The sequence below is a fragment of the Mixophyes fleayi genome, chromosome 4 (genome assembly GCF_038048845.1).
Source record: "Mixophyes fleayi isolate aMixFle1 chromosome 4, aMixFle1.hap1, whole genome shotgun sequence".
NCBI classification, from domain to species: domain Eukaryota; kingdom Metazoa; phylum Chordata; class Amphibia; order Anura; family Limnodynastidae; genus Mixophyes; species Mixophyes fleayi.
The window spans coordinates 47533318-47551851 of record NC_134405.1 but is presented as its reverse complement, the minus strand read 5'-3'; the positions used below and the strand labels follow the sequence as shown (position 1 = coordinate 47551851).

The 18534-nt window shown below is 40.8% G+C and overlaps 1 protein-coding gene across 1 annotated transcript; it reads left to right on the top strand.

Annotated features, from left to right (window-relative positions):
* Positions 1-5046: 5046 nt before the first annotated feature.
* On the top strand, positions 5047-18233 carry NXNL1 (nucleoredoxin like 1). The gene is made up of 3 exons (XM_075205103.1): positions 5047-5144; positions 9888-10291; positions 17904-18233. The coding sequence occupies exons 2-3, from the start codon at positions 9963-9965 to the stop codon at positions 18229-18231; spliced, it is 657 nt and encodes a 218-aa protein (XP_075061204.1). The 5' UTR covers positions 5047-5144; positions 9888-9962; the 3' UTR covers positions 18232-18233.
* The last annotated feature ends 301 nt before the right edge of the window (positions 18234-18534 follow it).

Below are 18534 nucleotides of genomic sequence, written 5' to 3'. Positions count from 1 at the left end.
ACGTATAGTGAACAACATTGATTATCTCATTACAATGGCACCTGTCAAGGAATGGGATATATTAGGCAGCAAGTGAACAGTCAGGGCCTGATTCATTAAGGAACTTAAATTAAAAAGTTTCTTATTTCAGTTTCCTGGACAAAACCATGTTACAATACAAGGGGTGAAAATTAGTTTTCTGTTTTGCATATAAATAAAATACTGACTGTTTTTTCATGTAGCACACAAATGATAGCTTATTTGTACACTGAAATTGAAAGTTGATATTTGTGTGCTACATGAAAAAACAGTCAGTATTTAACGTATGTGCAAAGCAGAAAACTAATTTTCACCCATTGCATTGTAACATGGTTTTGTCCAGGAGACTGAAATAAGAAACTTCTTAATTTAAGTTCCTTAATGAATCAGGCCCCCAATTTTGACTTAGCCTGGGTCCAGTGTCGGACTGGGGCATGAGGGGCCCACCGGGGGACTGCAATGGTAGGGGCCCACCAGAGGGGGTGTGGTCAATCACCGTAGAGGCGAGACCAGACACTAGAGGGGGGAGTGGTCAGCCCATGAAGGACATAGCTAACATAGTGTAGTATATCAAGAAATGTAGTGTATATAAAGAGTGCATAGTCTAGGCCCCGCTCCTTAGATCAGGACAAAGTCTTGCCCCACTAGAATCAGAACAGTTGGCAGCCTGTCCTGCTCTCTCCTACCTGTTCTTGCAGTGTTCACTACGTTTAGGGGTTGGCTAAAATATAGTCAAGCCAAGGTGTTCCATTTAGATAGATGAGAGAATATATATATATATAGTAATAATGGAACAAATAAATGTTCATATTATGCCACACAGTAGTGCCCCAGTTCAGCTTATGCCACATTGTTCAATTTATGCCACAATTCATAGTATTCCACAAAGTACTGCCCCCAAACAATATTATCCCACAGAGTACTGCCCCCAAACCATATTGTGCAAAGAACATGCTACTAACCATGTAAAAAGGGAACATTTTCAAGTTAAAAAAAAAAAAGCAAATAAAAAAATTACAATAAAGTAAACGTTACTTACCGCTGGTTCATCTCTTCTCTGTGGTCACCTGGGCAGGTTCCAACATCATGACGTGTGCGACTCTTAACGGTGCAGTTGACTTGCGCTTTGCAAATTTGTGACTCGGGTGTGCCCCACCTACATAGAAAAGGGCAGGGGCAGATTGTGAACTTAAAGTGGCCCTGGAAAAAGTGGCCTCATGTAGGCGGGGCCAAATAAATGGTAGTCGGAGCCCAGTATGTGTGTGCACTCAATGTTAGTGTGTGCGCCTGCTGTATGTACCCGAGTATGTGTGTCCTGTTCTTGTCGCTTTCCTGACCTGTGGCTGCTGGTGTCTTTAGCTCAGTTGCTGCTTGTCTGGATCCAGGAATGTTGAGAATCTTATCTGGAAAAAAAATGGGTGCAAGAAAGTTAGAAAACTCCAACCAGCCCTTGGCCTTAAATAAATAGTACACACGTTTAATAACAACAGCCCCAACATTAAAATAATAGTATTCACTGTGATAAATAGATCTATTTCCCTCCAACCAGGCCCAACATTAAATTAATAGTATCTTCATTTAATAAATAAACCTACCTCCAAACAGGCCTAGCAATAAATAGCATTTAAGTTTAATAAATATAACCATTTCCCACAACCATCCCGGCATTAAATAATTCACATTCACATTTAATAAATAGCCCTGATGCCCAAACTTAGCCCCATATTCAATTAATAGCCCCAAACCACCCCAACATTAAATTAACGGTGCCGCCACCTTATGTTAAATTAATAGGCCCCGTTATTAAATTAAATTTCCCACCGTCACCCCACAAATAAAATAGCACACGTTAGCCACCACCTACCTCACACCCACATTACATTACTACAAGTCCCCTGCACCCACCCCCCTTTTCACTTATAATAAGCCCCCCTGTTCTCACCCCATTTCACTTATAATAAGGACCCTTGCTCTCACCCCCATTTCACATAATAAGCCCCACTGCTCTCACCCCATTTTGTTTATAAGCGCCCCCTGCTCACTCCTATTTCACTTTAACAAACCCCCCTGTCCTCACCCCCTTTACATTGCCACAAGCCCCATTGCTCACACACACACACACACACACACATTACCATAACACCAACACACACATTAGCCCATCAGCAAAGAGACCCTGAAAATCATTTTTATGGCAGCAGCTAGGAATTAGACTAATACTTGCTGATAACAGAGAGATATTGATAGGTAGGGCTGTAATATGTTTCTATACCTTCACCACCTTCAAGCAGAAACACCGGACTCCTGCTCCTCTGGGCGGCCGCGGCAAGATGAACTCCCCTGCTGAAAGTGAAAAATAACACTTTCTCTGCACCTGCGCGGTAGGGTTTGTTATCGAAGTGTCGCCGCCGCCATCACAAGTGACATCTTCTCCATAAGCTCCGCCCTAACAGCGGAGGGGGCGGAGCTTCAACGCAGCCGGGCCTGCCGGTGAATAGTCCGGCTGTCCGGCAGGCCAGTCCGAGGCTGCCTGGGTCCTATTGTTGTAAGCAGGAAAAATGGGCAAGTGTAAGGATCTGGTCGACTTTGACAAGGGCCAAATTGTGATGGCTAGACAACTGGGCCAGAGCATTTCCAAAATGGAAGTTATTCTGGGGTGTTCCTGATATGCAGTGGTTAGTACCTATCAAAAGTGGTACAAGGAAAGAGAACCGGTGAACGAGCAACAGGGTCATGGGCGCCCAAGGCTCATTGATACACATGGGAAGCAAAGGCTAGCCCATCTGGTCCAATCGCACAGAAGAGCTACTGTAGCACATATTGCTGAAAAAGTTAATGCTGGCTATAATAGAAAGATGTCAGATCAAGTCACACAGTGCATCACAGCTGGCTGCGTTGCTGCAGTCCAGTCAGAGAGTCCCTGGCCACCACTGAAAGCACCTACAATGTGCACGTGAGCGCCAGAACTGGACATGGACCAATGGAAGAAGGTGGCCTGGTCTCATGAATCACGGTTTCTTTTACATCATGTGGGAGGCCGGGTGTGTGTGTGTGCGTCGTTTACCTGGGGAAGAGATGGCACCAGGATGTACTATGGGTTGAAGGAAGGCAGGCGGAGGCACTGTGATGCTCTGGGTAATGTTCTACTCGGAAACCTTGGGTTCTGGCATTCATGTGGATGTTACTTTGACATGTACCACCAACCTGAACATCGTTGCAGACCAAGTACACCCTTTCATGGCAATGGTATTCCCTGATGGCAGTTACCATTTTCAGCAGGGTAATGCGGCCTGCCACACTGGAAAAATTGTTCAGGAATAGTTTGAGGAACAAGACAAAGAGTTAACAGTCTTGAGATGGTCTCCAAATTTCCCTTATCTCAATCTGATCGAGCATGTGTAGTATGTGCTGGGAAAACAAGTCTGAACTATGGAGGCCCCACCTTCAACTTTAAGGATCTGCTGCTAACGTGCCAGCTACCACAGGACACCTTCAGAGGTCTTGTCGAGTCCATGACTCCACGAGTCAGAGCTGTTTTAGTGGCATGAGGGGGACTTACACAATGTTAGACTGGTGATTTTAATGTTGTGGCTGATTGGTCACGTGAGATTGTATCAAATGAGTATTGGGTGAGATCATTGGGACCTGGCTTCATGGTGCTATTAAGTGGATGTCCTTCTGGTTGACTGTTAGCCTCTTTGTTGATCACCAGGACTTGGTGGAATGTGGTTTGTGCAGGCCTCCATGACACTGTGGCAATAATTTGCCTAGTACACTGATCCTTTTAGAAATGTTATACATTAAAGGTGGTTGCCATTTTCTTCCTTCAGCACTGTGTTATATAGTTATTGTAAAGGGGTTGTGGTCTTCATGGGGTTAATGTTGGTTAAAAGGGGTGAGGTGCATACATGACCTCTAGTTATACAAGGCATATCATCATCATCAACATTTATTTATATAGCGCTAGCAGATTCTGTAGCGCTTTACAATTGGGAACAAACATTAATAAAACAATACTGGGTAATAAATACAGAGAGGTAAGAGGGTCCAGCTCCCAAGCTTACAATCTATTGGACAGTGGGAATTTGATACACAAGTGCTACATCATATTGATTATTTGTCCAGTTAGAATGCAAAGATATAAAGTATTGAATGGGCTGTATGCTCAGTTACACAACTATGTTGGTCAGAGGGTTGTTGTCTTGTGTTAGCTGTGTAGAAGGTGGTAATAGGGTAACCAAAGGAAATTAAGAGGTGGTAGAGGAATATTATAAGCTTGTCTGAAGAGATGGGTTTTCAGAGAACGCTTAAACGTTTGAAGACTAGAGGAAAGTCTTGTGGTGCGAGGGAGGGAATTCTATAAAGTGGGTGCAGCCCGAAAAAAGTCATGTAACCGAGAATGGGAGGAAGTGATGAGAGTGGAAGAGAGACACAGATCTTGTGCAGAACGGAGGTGTCAAGTTGGGAGATATTTTGAGACAAGTGAGGTGATGTATGTTGGTACAATTTTGTTGATGGCCTTGTATGTTAGTAGAAGAATTTTATATTGGATTCTTTGAAAAACAGTCAACCAATGTAAAGACTGACTCAGTAGAGGAAAAATGATTTGCAAGGAAAATCAATCTAGCTGTGTAGCTGATAAGGTGATCTGAGAGAGGGAAGGGATTGTTAAGTAAATCAGAAATTGAGCATAGTCTAGAGAAAACAAGATCAAGGCAGGGGTCATCCCGATGAGTAGAGGATTCAACCCACTGGGAGAGGCTGAGGGAGCAGGTTAGAGATAGTAGTTTGGGAGCAGTGGAACGTGGATTAGCAATGGTTATGTTGAAATGACCAATGATAATTCATGCCTCATCATGCCTTTGTCCTGATTCTTGCATAATTTGACCAAAAGAAAAAAACAGGCAAAAAGTGAATACACAAACTTGGACTAACACATGATGGCTATAGGTATTAAAATAAGCTGATTATGTTTCCCAGAATCCTTTGCACCAGATCTGCTCTATTTATAGGGCCGCAACCTAAATCCTTCCCAATGTTCACAGATCTCACAAGCAAAAGCTTAGTAGGATCTTCTGGCTACATGTTCTAATAAACCAGTGTTGTCTTCTACAATTCCTTAGAAGGTAGGTAACCTATAATATAGCTGTAACAGCCTTCACAACATTTCCAATGATGAATAAGGCAAAATATGTATTTTAACAAATTCAACAGTTTGGCTACATATGCATATAGCATGGAAACATAATGCAAAGGGTAGATAGGAGTATATTGCATCCATTAGTAGGCTAAAACAGAATCAAGGATATAAATGGTTTTGTTTTAAAAAAGGTACCAGAAGAAGAAAGGTTAGGTCTTATTTTAGATTAATATATTGTATGATATGTATATTAGCAAGATGTGGAATATTGGACTGTAATTTTGTATTCAAATAGGTATTATTGCATTCCCTATGTTAATGTTTAACTGTGCACAGAACATGTTTTGTTCAACATAACATGCTAAAATATGACAATATTTAAAGTAATATTTGTTGCCTTGTATGTTCATTATTTTGATCGTTATTTTTAATACTTTTTCTTTTTTGAAACCTTCACATTTTATTTGTGATTCACATGCAATATAAAAGAAATCTGAAAGTTATAACAGTTAACGAATTATCAGTGAGCAGATTGATCATGTAGTCTGACAATCTGTGTACATAATTTTAAATCTAAATAATGTACACATGATTGAAACCAATTCCTACTTTGAATAATCAGAATTATTTCATTTTGTGAAAATTATATTTTTATTAATATTTTAGCAGTAAATTAAGCATCTCAATCTGGTAATACAAATCTGGAAGGGTAATTGCTATATACCGTTTTGTTTCCTTTGCCCCATAGTGTACGTAATTAAAAAGGTATTTAGATAATTGCCAAGTACTTAAAGTAGATTGGATATTTTTAGAGATTAACAAACTAATGAAGTCATTACAGGAATGAGAGCTTAACTTGTTTACAATAATAGCCCAAACATGTACTGGGGTATTAAAGTAATTAGTAGCAAATCTGTTTAATTATCCTGCATACTGCATGCATAGGCAATATTTGTTTCACTTTTGAATTCATTTTACGTTTCTACCCTTTCTCAACATGGACAATGCTTTATTTTATGTGCTCTGCCTTTTTTACAAATGGAGTAAGTGAATTTGTAACAATTCAATTTGCTCTGAACTTGCCATTGATTGGACATCTAGTCAGCTGACTGGTTGTTACGGCTGACGGCAAGTGTCATAAACTTATAGAACAGGTCACAGAGGTCTTCACCTATAGCAGCCGCCTTTCGCGTAGAGCTGAACGTGCTCACAGGTACTCGGATGCCTCCAGGTCTTTAGCTCAGAGTAGTACAAGTTTATAACCTTATTGTAGCACAGACGAGGGCCAGGTGATAGAAACAACAAAGTCCAAACGGGCCGAGGTCAAGGGGTACAGCAGGCAGCGGTAGTGAGATCCAGGCAGAGGTCAGGTCTGGCAGCAAACAGCGTATAAGGGTAATAGGCAGAGGTAAAGGGTCATACACAGCAGAATCAATCCAAATATACAGAGCAGAGGAGAAGGAAAAGCAGCAGGTAGTACACTAGAAGCAGGAACTATACCCGGCAGGGAGGTTAAACCTAATGTACTCAGGAGGACCAATCACAGCAGGATAAGTAAATAATAATATTCCTCAGCTGGGAATGCTGGGAGAGAGGTGCGCATGCGCCCGACTGGCCAGTTAGCCTGGTCGGGGCGGTAATGGAGCGTCCCGACCATCGTCATGGTGACAGTCGAGGCGAAAACCGGAAGTGACACCCCGGTCGTCATGACGACGGCTGGGACGCGTCTGTGGGGCCGCGGCTCGTAACACTGGTATTAAAAACTACTCTGTCATGGTTAAAGTGGCGTCTGTTACCTCTACAAAGTGGAGGCAGCCATTTTGTGTGCTGAGCCAACATTCACGAGAATGCAGCCCTGTCAGTTGATTAAGAATTAGTGACATCACAGTTTGTGAAATGATGGTCTGTGTATTGATAGAGACCACCTACACCGTGTGTAGGTGAAGTGTTCACTTGAAAGGAGTTGTCCTCTTTTGGAAACTACTATGCATATAACATTACCCTCCATATAGTAATTGCGTGTAGTTTAAATTTACTAAAGCTTTTAAAAAGGAAAAGTGGAGGTGTTGCCCATAGCAACCAATCAGCTTACAGCTATTGTACAATCTAGAAAATGATATCCAGAATGTGATTTGCTGCTGTCGGCACCACCTTCACATTTCTTTTTTAGAAGCTTTAGTAAAATTACCCATTGGAGTCCATCATAAATTCTACTGTTACCTAAAGCTGAGTACCACCTCACTATGTAAGCACCACCTCAGTCCATCCATACTTCATACTTGCCAACTCTCCCTGAATGTCAGGGAGACTCCCTGAACTAGGGGTGATCTCCCTCACTCCCTGAAGAGTCTGGCATTCTCCCTGATGCTGAGCTAGTACAAGACGTAGTTGGCTTCGCCATCTGTGGCATGATGACACATTTCAGAAATTGTGTCCTATGTCCATGTATTGATGCCTATGGAGGTGGCCATTTTCATGGAGACCAAGATTTAATCAAAGACTGACAGGTAAGACAACATGACTTCAGTAATGGTGATAGAAATGTAAAAGACACTTCAGTCTATAGAGATTCATTAGCTGCTTTTCTTTAACGCATAGTTGCCTACTCTCCCGGAATGTCCGGGAGACTCTCGCATTTCTGGGAGACCTCCCAGGCTCCCGGGAGAGCAGGGCAACCTCCCGGTTCTCGCCCCTGCAATAGATAAGTGGCAGGGGTGGGGCTTAATGATTCAAATATTGTGCTGTGTTAGCCCCGCCCCCTGCTGTAATTGGCCAAAATTGTGATATCTGTTTTGGGGGGCATGGTCAAAATGATGAGATTTGTCAATCCCCAACCTCACACGCTTACCTCTCCCAGGATCTCCCTGAAGCCAACGAGAAAAAGTTGGCAAGTATGTACTTCTTTAATAGAGCTCCATACAGTAACATCGAAGAGCTATTGGGCTGTGTGTAGTATTAGCACTTACTGGGTAAATGAGCCGTGTGCAGCGCTATCGGATTTTATTGAGGTCATGGGTGGGTTGTCCCATTGTGGTGGGGGGGTTGCTTTACAGGAGCATGTTATATTAAGGGGGGGTTGATCAAATTTGGTTGAATCTTGCTTTGGATGTACAGATTCTGTCATCCTTAGTTGTGTATTGCACCTTCAGCAATGTCCTATCTCTTACATCACTGTACCTGTGACCTGGCTGTATGTGCAGGTTATATATGTGTGTGTATACAAGAAAGTGAAGTCCAAAGTAAAATCCCTGCACAGTAGTCATTAACAGGTAGCAAAGGTGTAGCTCCCGCAATAGCAGGGAGTGTGGTTGTTATGGGGCCTGCAGCTGGGTGGGCTCCGTCTACCCTGTCAAAGCCCTATGTGTGTATTTTATTATTGTTCTGCCTTGCAGGAGACATGGAGACTCTTACAAAATGAGGCTAATGAATTTCCTGCTGATAATGCTGTTTTAAAAACCAACTGTACCCTTTGAACATTATTTATGACTCCCTACAAAGTTCCCTATACAAATCTGTAATTCAAACAAACTTGGATAATGAATCATTATTCACTCTCTGTTTAGTTACAAGTTCAGTCTTAGGCTAGATACACACAGGAGATTTTTCCGACAGACGTGTTATCTCAAACGATTGTACCTACGACTGAAGGTCCGATCAGTCTGGCGATTCATGCGGACACACTGACACGATTTACCATCAGATCTGTGCTCTTCATCTGGTCCTTCATCTGGTCCTCTAGTCTTCAGAGAATGACAGCACAACATTCATTCATTATTGTCATATTGTCACACTGATTAAAACCGCTTTGTTATAGCTATCCACATATCCTAACGAATATGAAATTCGTTAGGATATGTGGATAGCTAAAACAAAGCTCTGCTTTTGTGACTCTGAAACTAAACATTCTGTCTCAGAACGAACAAATGAATTATTCCTTTTACAGCACTCTCTACATTTATTGCTAGCATCGGTTGAAAAGAGCCCGACTCTTTATGGAGATCGTGAGCATGAGCGCATACACACTTCATGATCGGTCGGTGATTGGTCGGAATACATTAAACAGTACGACCAACCGAATGAACGATGATCGGCACATTGGGACAACTTTAGATCATCGTGTCACTATATACACTCACACAGTATCTGACCAAACGGTCGGATGACGGCTGATTGGATGTCTTTCGTGCAATCTTCGGGCCAGTGTGTACCTAGCCTTAGTTTCAGTCTCATAAGAACTCCCCTTTACTGTTCCTATATCAACCCTCCACTATTGACAAAATATTGTTCTTCTGTCTTGCACTCCTAAGGGGTAGAGTGGAAGGGTTGATGGTATACTTCCCAAATTTCCTAAAAGGTATGTCTAAACCCTTTAATTAGAAGTGATTTTTACCATTAAGGATACATGGGCAGAGTGAGGGAGAGGAATCAGAGACGAGGGGCAGGTATAGAAATAAGGGGGTAAATGATAGTTCATGGGTTGTGATGTTGACAGCGGATATGTTAAAATATGGTGTATGCAGCCTTATATGGTGCTGGGATTACAATCAGTAATGCAAGATTAAAGAGTGTAGAGAGCCCCTAGGGGTAAATGTATATATGTAGCAAAGTCCATTATTTAATTTTTCTAGCTTGTTCAGGGTTACATTGGATGGTATGAAATTCATCAGTCGACAGAAGGTTTCATATTTTGTTGGAATCACCTGGTTAGAAAGGTGTTTTCTCATTACAGGCCTTCCTTAAACGAGAAAATCATTTCCTGGCACGTTTACATTTCTATCAAGACATTATCCCTGGTCAGGATAAAATGGCCGAACTGTTTCTTGGCAAAGTCTTGGTAAAAAACAATCGAGATCAGGACGAGCTGGACACAGAGCGGGAGGTGTGGGAGCGACTGGAAAACCGCGTTGTCCTTTTGTACTTTGCCGACTCGGGGAGTTCAAGATGCCAGGAGTTTGCACCGCTCTTAAAAGACTTTTTTACCAAACTGACCGACGAGTTCTATGTCAACCGAGCCTCCCAGCTTGCCCTGATCTATGTGTCCCGAGACCACTGTGAGGAAGAACACGACAGCTTTATAAAGGACATGCCGAAACGGTGGTTACTGGTTCCCTTTGAAGATGAAGAGTTCAGAAGGTAACTAGAGGCTACTGCTGTGATCTGACAGTTATATTGTAAATTTAAGGAAAAACCTGAAATGAGGCCTACAAACATGAAACAAAGACAGAGGACATTTTCGAAAACTAGTCCAGAGGAAAAAGGTGGTGTTGCCTATAGCAACCAATCATTCTTTCATTTTTCTAGTGCAGTTAAGAAAGTTAAAAGCTAACGTCTGATTGGTTGCTGGCAACTCCGCAATTTCCTGTGCACCAGTTTTAATAAATATTTGTATTGCCTTTCCGATGCTGCTCTGTTTAAAATTGAAGCTGCAAGAAAAATATTATATAATCATGTAGTTAAAAGTTCCACTACCATCATATTTTTGAATCCACAAATACAGAGCTTCCTTGGCAGTCTTGAGCAAGCAACAAAAAGGGAACTAAATTAAAAATGTAAATCATTATTTCAAAACTCTGTTTAACAGGCATGTATTGTGGAAATGATGTAATAAACTGATGTCCAGTGGCTATAGAAAGTATTTAACTCCTTTTGGCATTTTCACCTTTTAGTTTCTTACATAATCGAATCAGAATGTACTTATTTAGAAACTTTTGCTACTGGTCAGTGGAAAATACTTTGGAATGCCATGTTAAAAAAAAAATCTAAAACATTTTTTTGTTTAATCACAAATAAGAAAAACAACAATAATTTTCATATTGAATACAGTTTGCTAAGATACATCTAAGTAGACCCTGGAGTAATCACTCGTATTCTAATGTCACGTAGTTGATTGATTTGTACCTGTGTACAATTAAAGTGTTTCAATTGATTTAAAAATACACCTCTGTTCAAGCAATTCCACAATTGATAATTGCATTTCCAAACAAAAGCTTCATCATAAAGATCAAAGAACTTTAGAAAAAAATTCCAATCAGGGAAATGTAGAAAACACCTGTCCAATGTCTTTTATCAGCACCTGTGGGTAATTTCAGGCTTTTTATGGTCCTTGCCGAGTCTTGTGTCTGCACACTGATGTTTGAGCACCTACTTTTCTCATTAGATTCCTTTTGCTGATCTTCGCTTGGTTCATGACCATCGTTCTGTGCTGTCTGTGTTTACCTTGATCTCAATATTACATCTCCTGTGACAATAGCTACAGGTACAAGAATATATTGAGTTCAATAAGGAAGGGGGCTGCTAAGACTATGACTAGCAAGGCTATAGTACCAGACAAGTGTCACTGATGAGTATTACAAAGGATACAAGGGGATTTCCAAGACTAAATATCACCCAAAGCCCTATCAACACCATCCTAAGGAGATGGAGAGAATATGGCACATCTGTCAATTTGCCAACCATTAAAAAAGGCGGTGGAGTATGTCTTTATATTAGAAGTGATCTGAACGTGATCATTAAGGAAGTTGTTTCTGATGGAACATGACAGAACTGAGACATTATGGGAGATCTTTAAATGGGAGTACAAACTAAACATTAGCTGTTGGAGTATGTTATAAAATGCCTCATATATATTGACAAGTTAACCCGTGCATGATACTCATGCATTCTAGAAAATGTTTGTTCCCCAGGGGGATGTCAGGGTGGGGCGATTTAGGCCCCGCCCCCTTTCCGACTTCTGAGGCTGCCGGGGGATGCAAAGTATGTGCAGGTCCGCTCGGCAGTGACAGGCAGGGACAGTGTGTTTAAAACACAATCAGAGCAGCCGGGCAGCACACTGTCACTGCCAAACGGACCTGCACATACTGTGCAGCCGTCGGCAGCAAACCCCTGCTGGGGGGGGGGGGGGCGATTGCCCCGATCGCACCCCCCTGGATCCGCCACTGTACACATGTGTGTTCATGAGGTAAAATTACCTCACGAAAATGAGTTTGACCCCTCAACTCGTCAATAATGTCAGTATACCAAATTTCAGCCCTTTTTGAGGGTTTTTTTCCCACACACACTAAGAATTTAGTAGGTCAGTTAACCCGTGCATGATACTCATGCATTGTAGTCAAATCAAGCTACTTAAGGTGTTAAAAACTCCCCACTGTCACCCCCGGCAACCACCAACCACTCCCAACTGTCACTTCTCCTTCAAGAAATATATATATATATTTTTAAAATCTTTATAAACACTTTTAACAATTAACAAATTAAATTAACAAATTAAAAACATCTTAGTATACCAAATTTCAGCCCTTTCTGAATTTTTTTTTCCACACACACACACACACTAAGAATTTAGTAGGTCAGTGTATAACTCTGCCCAGCAGGTGGCGCTGCAGCTCGGTTTTATTTTTTCCACACACAGACAGACTAACACACGCCACTAGCCATTTATATATTAGATGAGGACAAGACTCAGCTCTGATCGCAGACAGAAGCGGCTGCACAACTGGTAAATATGGTAATTGTAAAGGATTCTAATTACCCAGAGATTGATTGGTGTAGTTGGGGTCTAGGACGAGAAAGGAGTGCATGATCTTAGTGTTGCTGCAGAACAATGTCAGGGGGCAGTTACTATAAGCCCTTCTTGCTCCCCCAAAAAGTTGCTCTGTCGAATCCAGTCCATCTCAAACAATGAAGAGCTTATTTCAAATATTAAAATTAAGGAGGAACTGAAATTTCTTATTATAGTGCACTCTCCTTTGATGTAAGAAACTAAAAGTAAGAAGGGCCTGTTGGTTTGACAAAAACTTTCCACTTTCAATGATTTGACCACCACTTCCCCAAATTAACATCCCCATCGTGAGGTCATCAATTTAGATCATGGATGGGGATGACAATTTCTTAAGAAAAACTGCATGACATCAGTGGGAGTATTTTTAAAATCAATTTCAATACATTTCCCAATGTATTCCTGACGGGAATAGGTACAAAAGAATAATATTAAAACCCATGTGGCTGACATATGCCTGAAAAAAAATTCAAGGTTCATCAAATTTCGAGGGGATCTCCTGTGCCGAGCCCTCTTTAGATCATTCCAGGGGTTTTCAATGGGATTGAGGTCTGCGCTCTGACTGGTCCATTCCAAGACTTTTATTTTTATTTTCTGAAGCCATTCCTTGGTTGATTTGGATGAATGCTTTGGATTTTTACCATGTTTTCAGCTTTCTGACACAGGCCAGCAGGTTTCATGCCAAAATATATTGCGCTTTGGAGCTATTTATTATGCCCTCTATCCTGACTAGAACCCCTTTCCCAAATGAGGAGATTCAGCCCCAAAGCAAGATGCTGCCACCACCATATTTCACTGTAGGTCTTGGGTGATGAGCTGTGTTGTCGATGTGCCGTAGAGTCTTCACTGGGTACTATCTCGGCTGTAACAGCACCAGAGGGGGACTAAGGAACCCTCCCCCCCCCCTACTCTGGACCACAGGCATACACAAATAATATATTACCACACCAGATTGGTGTTAGAAGCCACACCGGCACATTTATTCATGAGGCATGAGCTTCTAAAGGAATTCTTCTGAAATTTCTATCAAACATAGACTTTTGCAGTTCAAACAAAACAGTTGCATAAAAATCTATTCTATTATATCTAAAGTAACTTTGGTAAACAGTACATAAGAGATACCTCTTTACACTATAACAGTTTTACAATATCTATCTAGCAAAGATAACTAACCACAAAGCTATGTATTCAGTTCTATAACAGTCACTTTATTGTTAGCAAACACAAGGCATAGAAAACATTTCAAGTCAAACCAACATAAGTGGGTTTAATCAATATGGGTTTAAGCCCGATGTCATAATCAACAGCACTTTGCTGTATTATTCTCCTCAAATAACATGGGATTCAGTAGGCTTTCCTTGCTCCACAATAAGCATTCACTTTGTTACATCCTCTCTCCCCTTGACATAACCATATAGTTTCTTCAATAACATAGCCCCCAGCAGGTAAATGACCTTCTCTTACATGTTGTAAAAAAATATTAAGGCAATTGGTGCAGTGTCTCACAAATTAAACTCAGCCTCTGTCCCCTAACTAACTTTCCGTACACTTCACCCTTGTTATCATATATCATATATATATATATATATTCCTCTCTCTGACAGACTGCAGGGGACTCTCCCAGGATGTCTGTCCCTCTGGATGCTTCTCATAATCCCAACTGCTCCCTCACAAGCTGCTCCTCCCCACTGCATGCTGGGAGATGTAGTTCTCTGCCTGCAGACGCTGGCCTCACACTTAGTTTAGAATTAAGGCCAAAAAGGTCAACTCTGGTCTCATCAGACTGTAAAACATTTTCTCACATGGTTTGAGATAATTGAATGCATTTTTTTTTTTGCAAAATTTAGACGTGCTTGCATTATTTGTTTGTGAGAAATGGCTTCCATTTTACCATCCTACCCATAGTCCAACATGTACAGAATACGGTAGGTTGTTGTCACCTGTAGGGACTGACCAGTTGCAGGCGAAAATTTCTGCTGCTACTTTAATGCCGTCACAGGCCTCTTGGGGTCTGTGAATGTGTTGAAAGCTCTTTAAGGACCGTGACCAGTAGGATAAAACCAAGAAAACTACAGGGAAATCCTACAGGAACACAGGTACAACATCATTATGAAAGGGCGTGCACATTTATGCAACCAGGGTATTGTAAGGATTTTTTTTTCACTTCTTTTTCCTAGAAGTTGTCTATTTGTCTTTCACTTGAATTTTTTGATGGCAATGTCACATTAAAGGTGGAGAAAGGTCTTATATGATTTATCTTGATTTCAGGCTACACAAATATCTGCAATTTCAATAAGGGTGTGTAGACTTTATGTATCCACTATATAATGATTTCCATTAGACTGGCAATAGTTTATGAAGGGAATTCCATTTTAAATGTTTATAACAATGTATTGTGGCTGAAAGTATTATAATGTCATTGGTAATTAATATGGTTGAAAGACAGGATGTTGATTATACTTGCCCCTGAAGAAAGAATGGGGGCCCCTCCTAAATGTTATGTCAGGTCCAATAAAACACCAATAGTAACAAAAATGCCTAGAAAAAAACACACCAAGGGGTAAATGTAGAAAGCTCCGATTTCTGCAAGTCGCCGGAAATCGACTTTGCAGGGGAAATTTAAAGCGGAGATGGCTTGAAATCAGAGCCTCATACCTTTACCCCCAAGAGAAGTAATACCCTATTATCTCACCACTGTTGGCATCTCCATCTTCTTATTCATCTGATCCAGACAACTGTCTGGGCAGGCGTGTGACTGCTGTCTGATTATTATGGCTCTCTGCCATATCTTGAACCATCTATCATCATCGGGTATTTATATAGCACTACTAATTCCGCAGCGCTGTACAGAGAATTCATTCACATCAGTTCCTGCCCCATTGGAGCTTACAGTCTAAATTCCCTAACATATACACACAGAGACAGACAGAGAGATAGAGACTAGGGTCAATTTTTTATAGCAGCCAATTAACCTACTAGTATGGTTTTGGAGTGTGGGAGGAAATCGGAGCACCCGGAGGAAACCCACACAAACACAGGAAGAGAAACAAACTCCACACAGATAAGGCCATGGTCGGGAATTGAACTCATGACCCCAGTGCTGTGAGGCAGAAGTGCTAACCATCTATACACAGAAACATAGAATGTGAAGACAGGACTTAACCTACAGGTCCACTCAGTCTGCCCCTTCTGTGTGTATTTGTTTTGTGTGATTTTTTTTAGCAGGTCAGGTGATAACTATTATGTGATTCACTGTTCATTGAAGGACATTATTAATTAAAACATCCTTATATCCTATATATCCTTATCAATATAGCACACTTCCTATTTAAATTGTAATAAACTGATGTTATGCCACAGCTACAGGACAAAGGTTTTACCATGTTACTAGTATACAGTCTGACATATAAGATTATATATATCATCCACCATAATCCTCCTATTGTGCATCATTAGCCACCCTAATTAACTGTAATCTAGATTCAGTCTCAGGATTAGTGATTATAGAATATGATTAATGCTGTAGCTTCGAAATGCAATAATCTTAGAATTACTGGATAATTATCATTAATTTTATTGTGTGGGTAATTCCTTGTAACATAATAATACCAGCAACACAGTTAAATGAATGGGAAGGGTTGTTAATTATTATACATATTAAAGTACTGAGTCTCTTCACAAATATTTACTAATAAAACCTGAGATTCAGTGGTATTTTGTTATTTTTTTTGCTAAGAATCAGTGTATGGATCAATGGGCCTGCATGGTGGCACAGTGGTTAGCATTGCGGTCTCACAGTGTTGGGGTCATTGGATCGAGTCTGACCAGGGCCCTATTTGTGTTGCATTCGTATGTTCTCCTTGTCTTTGCATGGGTTTCCTCAGGGTGCTCTGGATTTCTACCACACTCTAAAAAACATGCTGGTAATTGGCTTCTAATACAAATGGACCCTAATATGTATATGTGTGTGTGTGTGTGTGTGTGTGTGTGTGTGTGTGCGTGTATGTTAGTGAATTTAGGTTGTAAGCACAAATGGCACAGAGATTGCTATGAATGATTACATATTTTATGTGCAGTGTTGTGTAATATGATTGGTGCAATATAAATAAACATTAATAATTATTATGGATGACTATACACTATACACAGATCTTGTGATGCAGTCTAAAAATTAAAATTTTGAGGTCTGGTCATTGTGCTAGATTTCGGGAAACACACCAAATCAGACCAATATGCCAATATTGCCATCTGTGTGTGGCCAACATAATTAGTGATTACTGTCATTTCCCAGCAAGCATGTTCATGAGAACTTAAGCTTCACACAACATGAAGAACAAGAACTTACTCAGTCTTAAAAAGGGGGCCAATATTTAGAAGACACCTACCTTGTCTAATGCACACACTGGGGGCAGCCATTTTATGGATTTAAATAATATTCATGAGAGTTCATCCTATTAAGTCACAATGAACTAGCAACGTCACTGAAGCATGAGAACCTGAAAATGTGTTTAGTCCAAAAAATGACTTCATCCACAATGTACAGCTGACAGGTCCACCTAAGCCAGGCCCAGGTCACCAAACTTGGGGTGAGACAGGAAAAGACACTTCCAAAATAGGTAATACACATCCATCCTAGGACATTTAGGACTTAAGTGCAATAGAATTATTTCCCAAATTTGCCGGCCAGCAGGACAACATACCTATACTGCAGGAAACTCTCAATTCTTCTTGCGCCTAATCCACATATTAGTGGGGGGGGGGGGGGGGGTGGATCAAGCTTAGTTGCAGGATAGCTGCGCAAGACATTAACTGCCAATCGTGACAAATAATGGTGCTTGTCTATGCCAGGTATGACCTGGCATGAAACAAGCACAAGTTGCTGATATGTTATGAAAACAGTCACATCTTATAAATGTAGGACATTTCTGCCCCTCAATTTCCCCCTGCTTTATTTTAATAAATGCGCCCCATTGATTCTTTACTCCAGAGTGCTTGTTGATCACATCTGTAGTCCTGTAGATTGTGCATAATGTAGAATTTGCCCTAATGAAGAGCTAGGAATGACTTCTAAATTATAATCCATGGTTTATAGTAAGAAAATGTAACATTAAGGTTAAGATTTGAAAGATTGTAGGATTTAGGAAATGAGGTAATTATTTCATAGTTACACACTACCGTCTTCTCTTGTAGGGACCTTGAAGCTCAGTTCTCAGTCTCAGATGTACCAGTCCTTGTAGTCCTCAAACCTTCTGGACAGGTGATCTCTCCCAATGCAGTGGATGAAGTGGAGCGCCTGGGACCCACATGCTTCAAGAACTGGCAGGAAGTCTCAGAGATCATTGACAGAAGCTTCATGCTCCCAGAGTTCTGTGACACAACAGCCTCAAGGAGCGTCAGCGACCCCATCCGCAGAATAAAATACAAAGTGGAGAGCACCAAAAAGAAAAAGGAGAGGGCAGGAGGGGATGATGAAGAGGATGGTGGTGGTGGTGGAGGAGGCGGGACAGGCTTCTTCTGAACCAGGTCATCATTAGATTTAAATTTTAAGATTTCTATCTTTGAACATTTGGAATCTTTCACAGAACTTGCAAAGTTATGATCAATTATAAATATGTCAATTATAATAAATTGCTATATTATAAAACAACACTAGGTGGGGTAAGTTGTACTTGTCTTTTTTTCTCAGCAATACATTGAAATTATTTTCAAGTCAGTATTATAAATCTTAGCTACAGTGACACAGTGTGCCAAAATGACTGAGACAGATTACATTATAGTGTCATTTATAATATTTTTATACATATTTTATTGAAATGTGCAC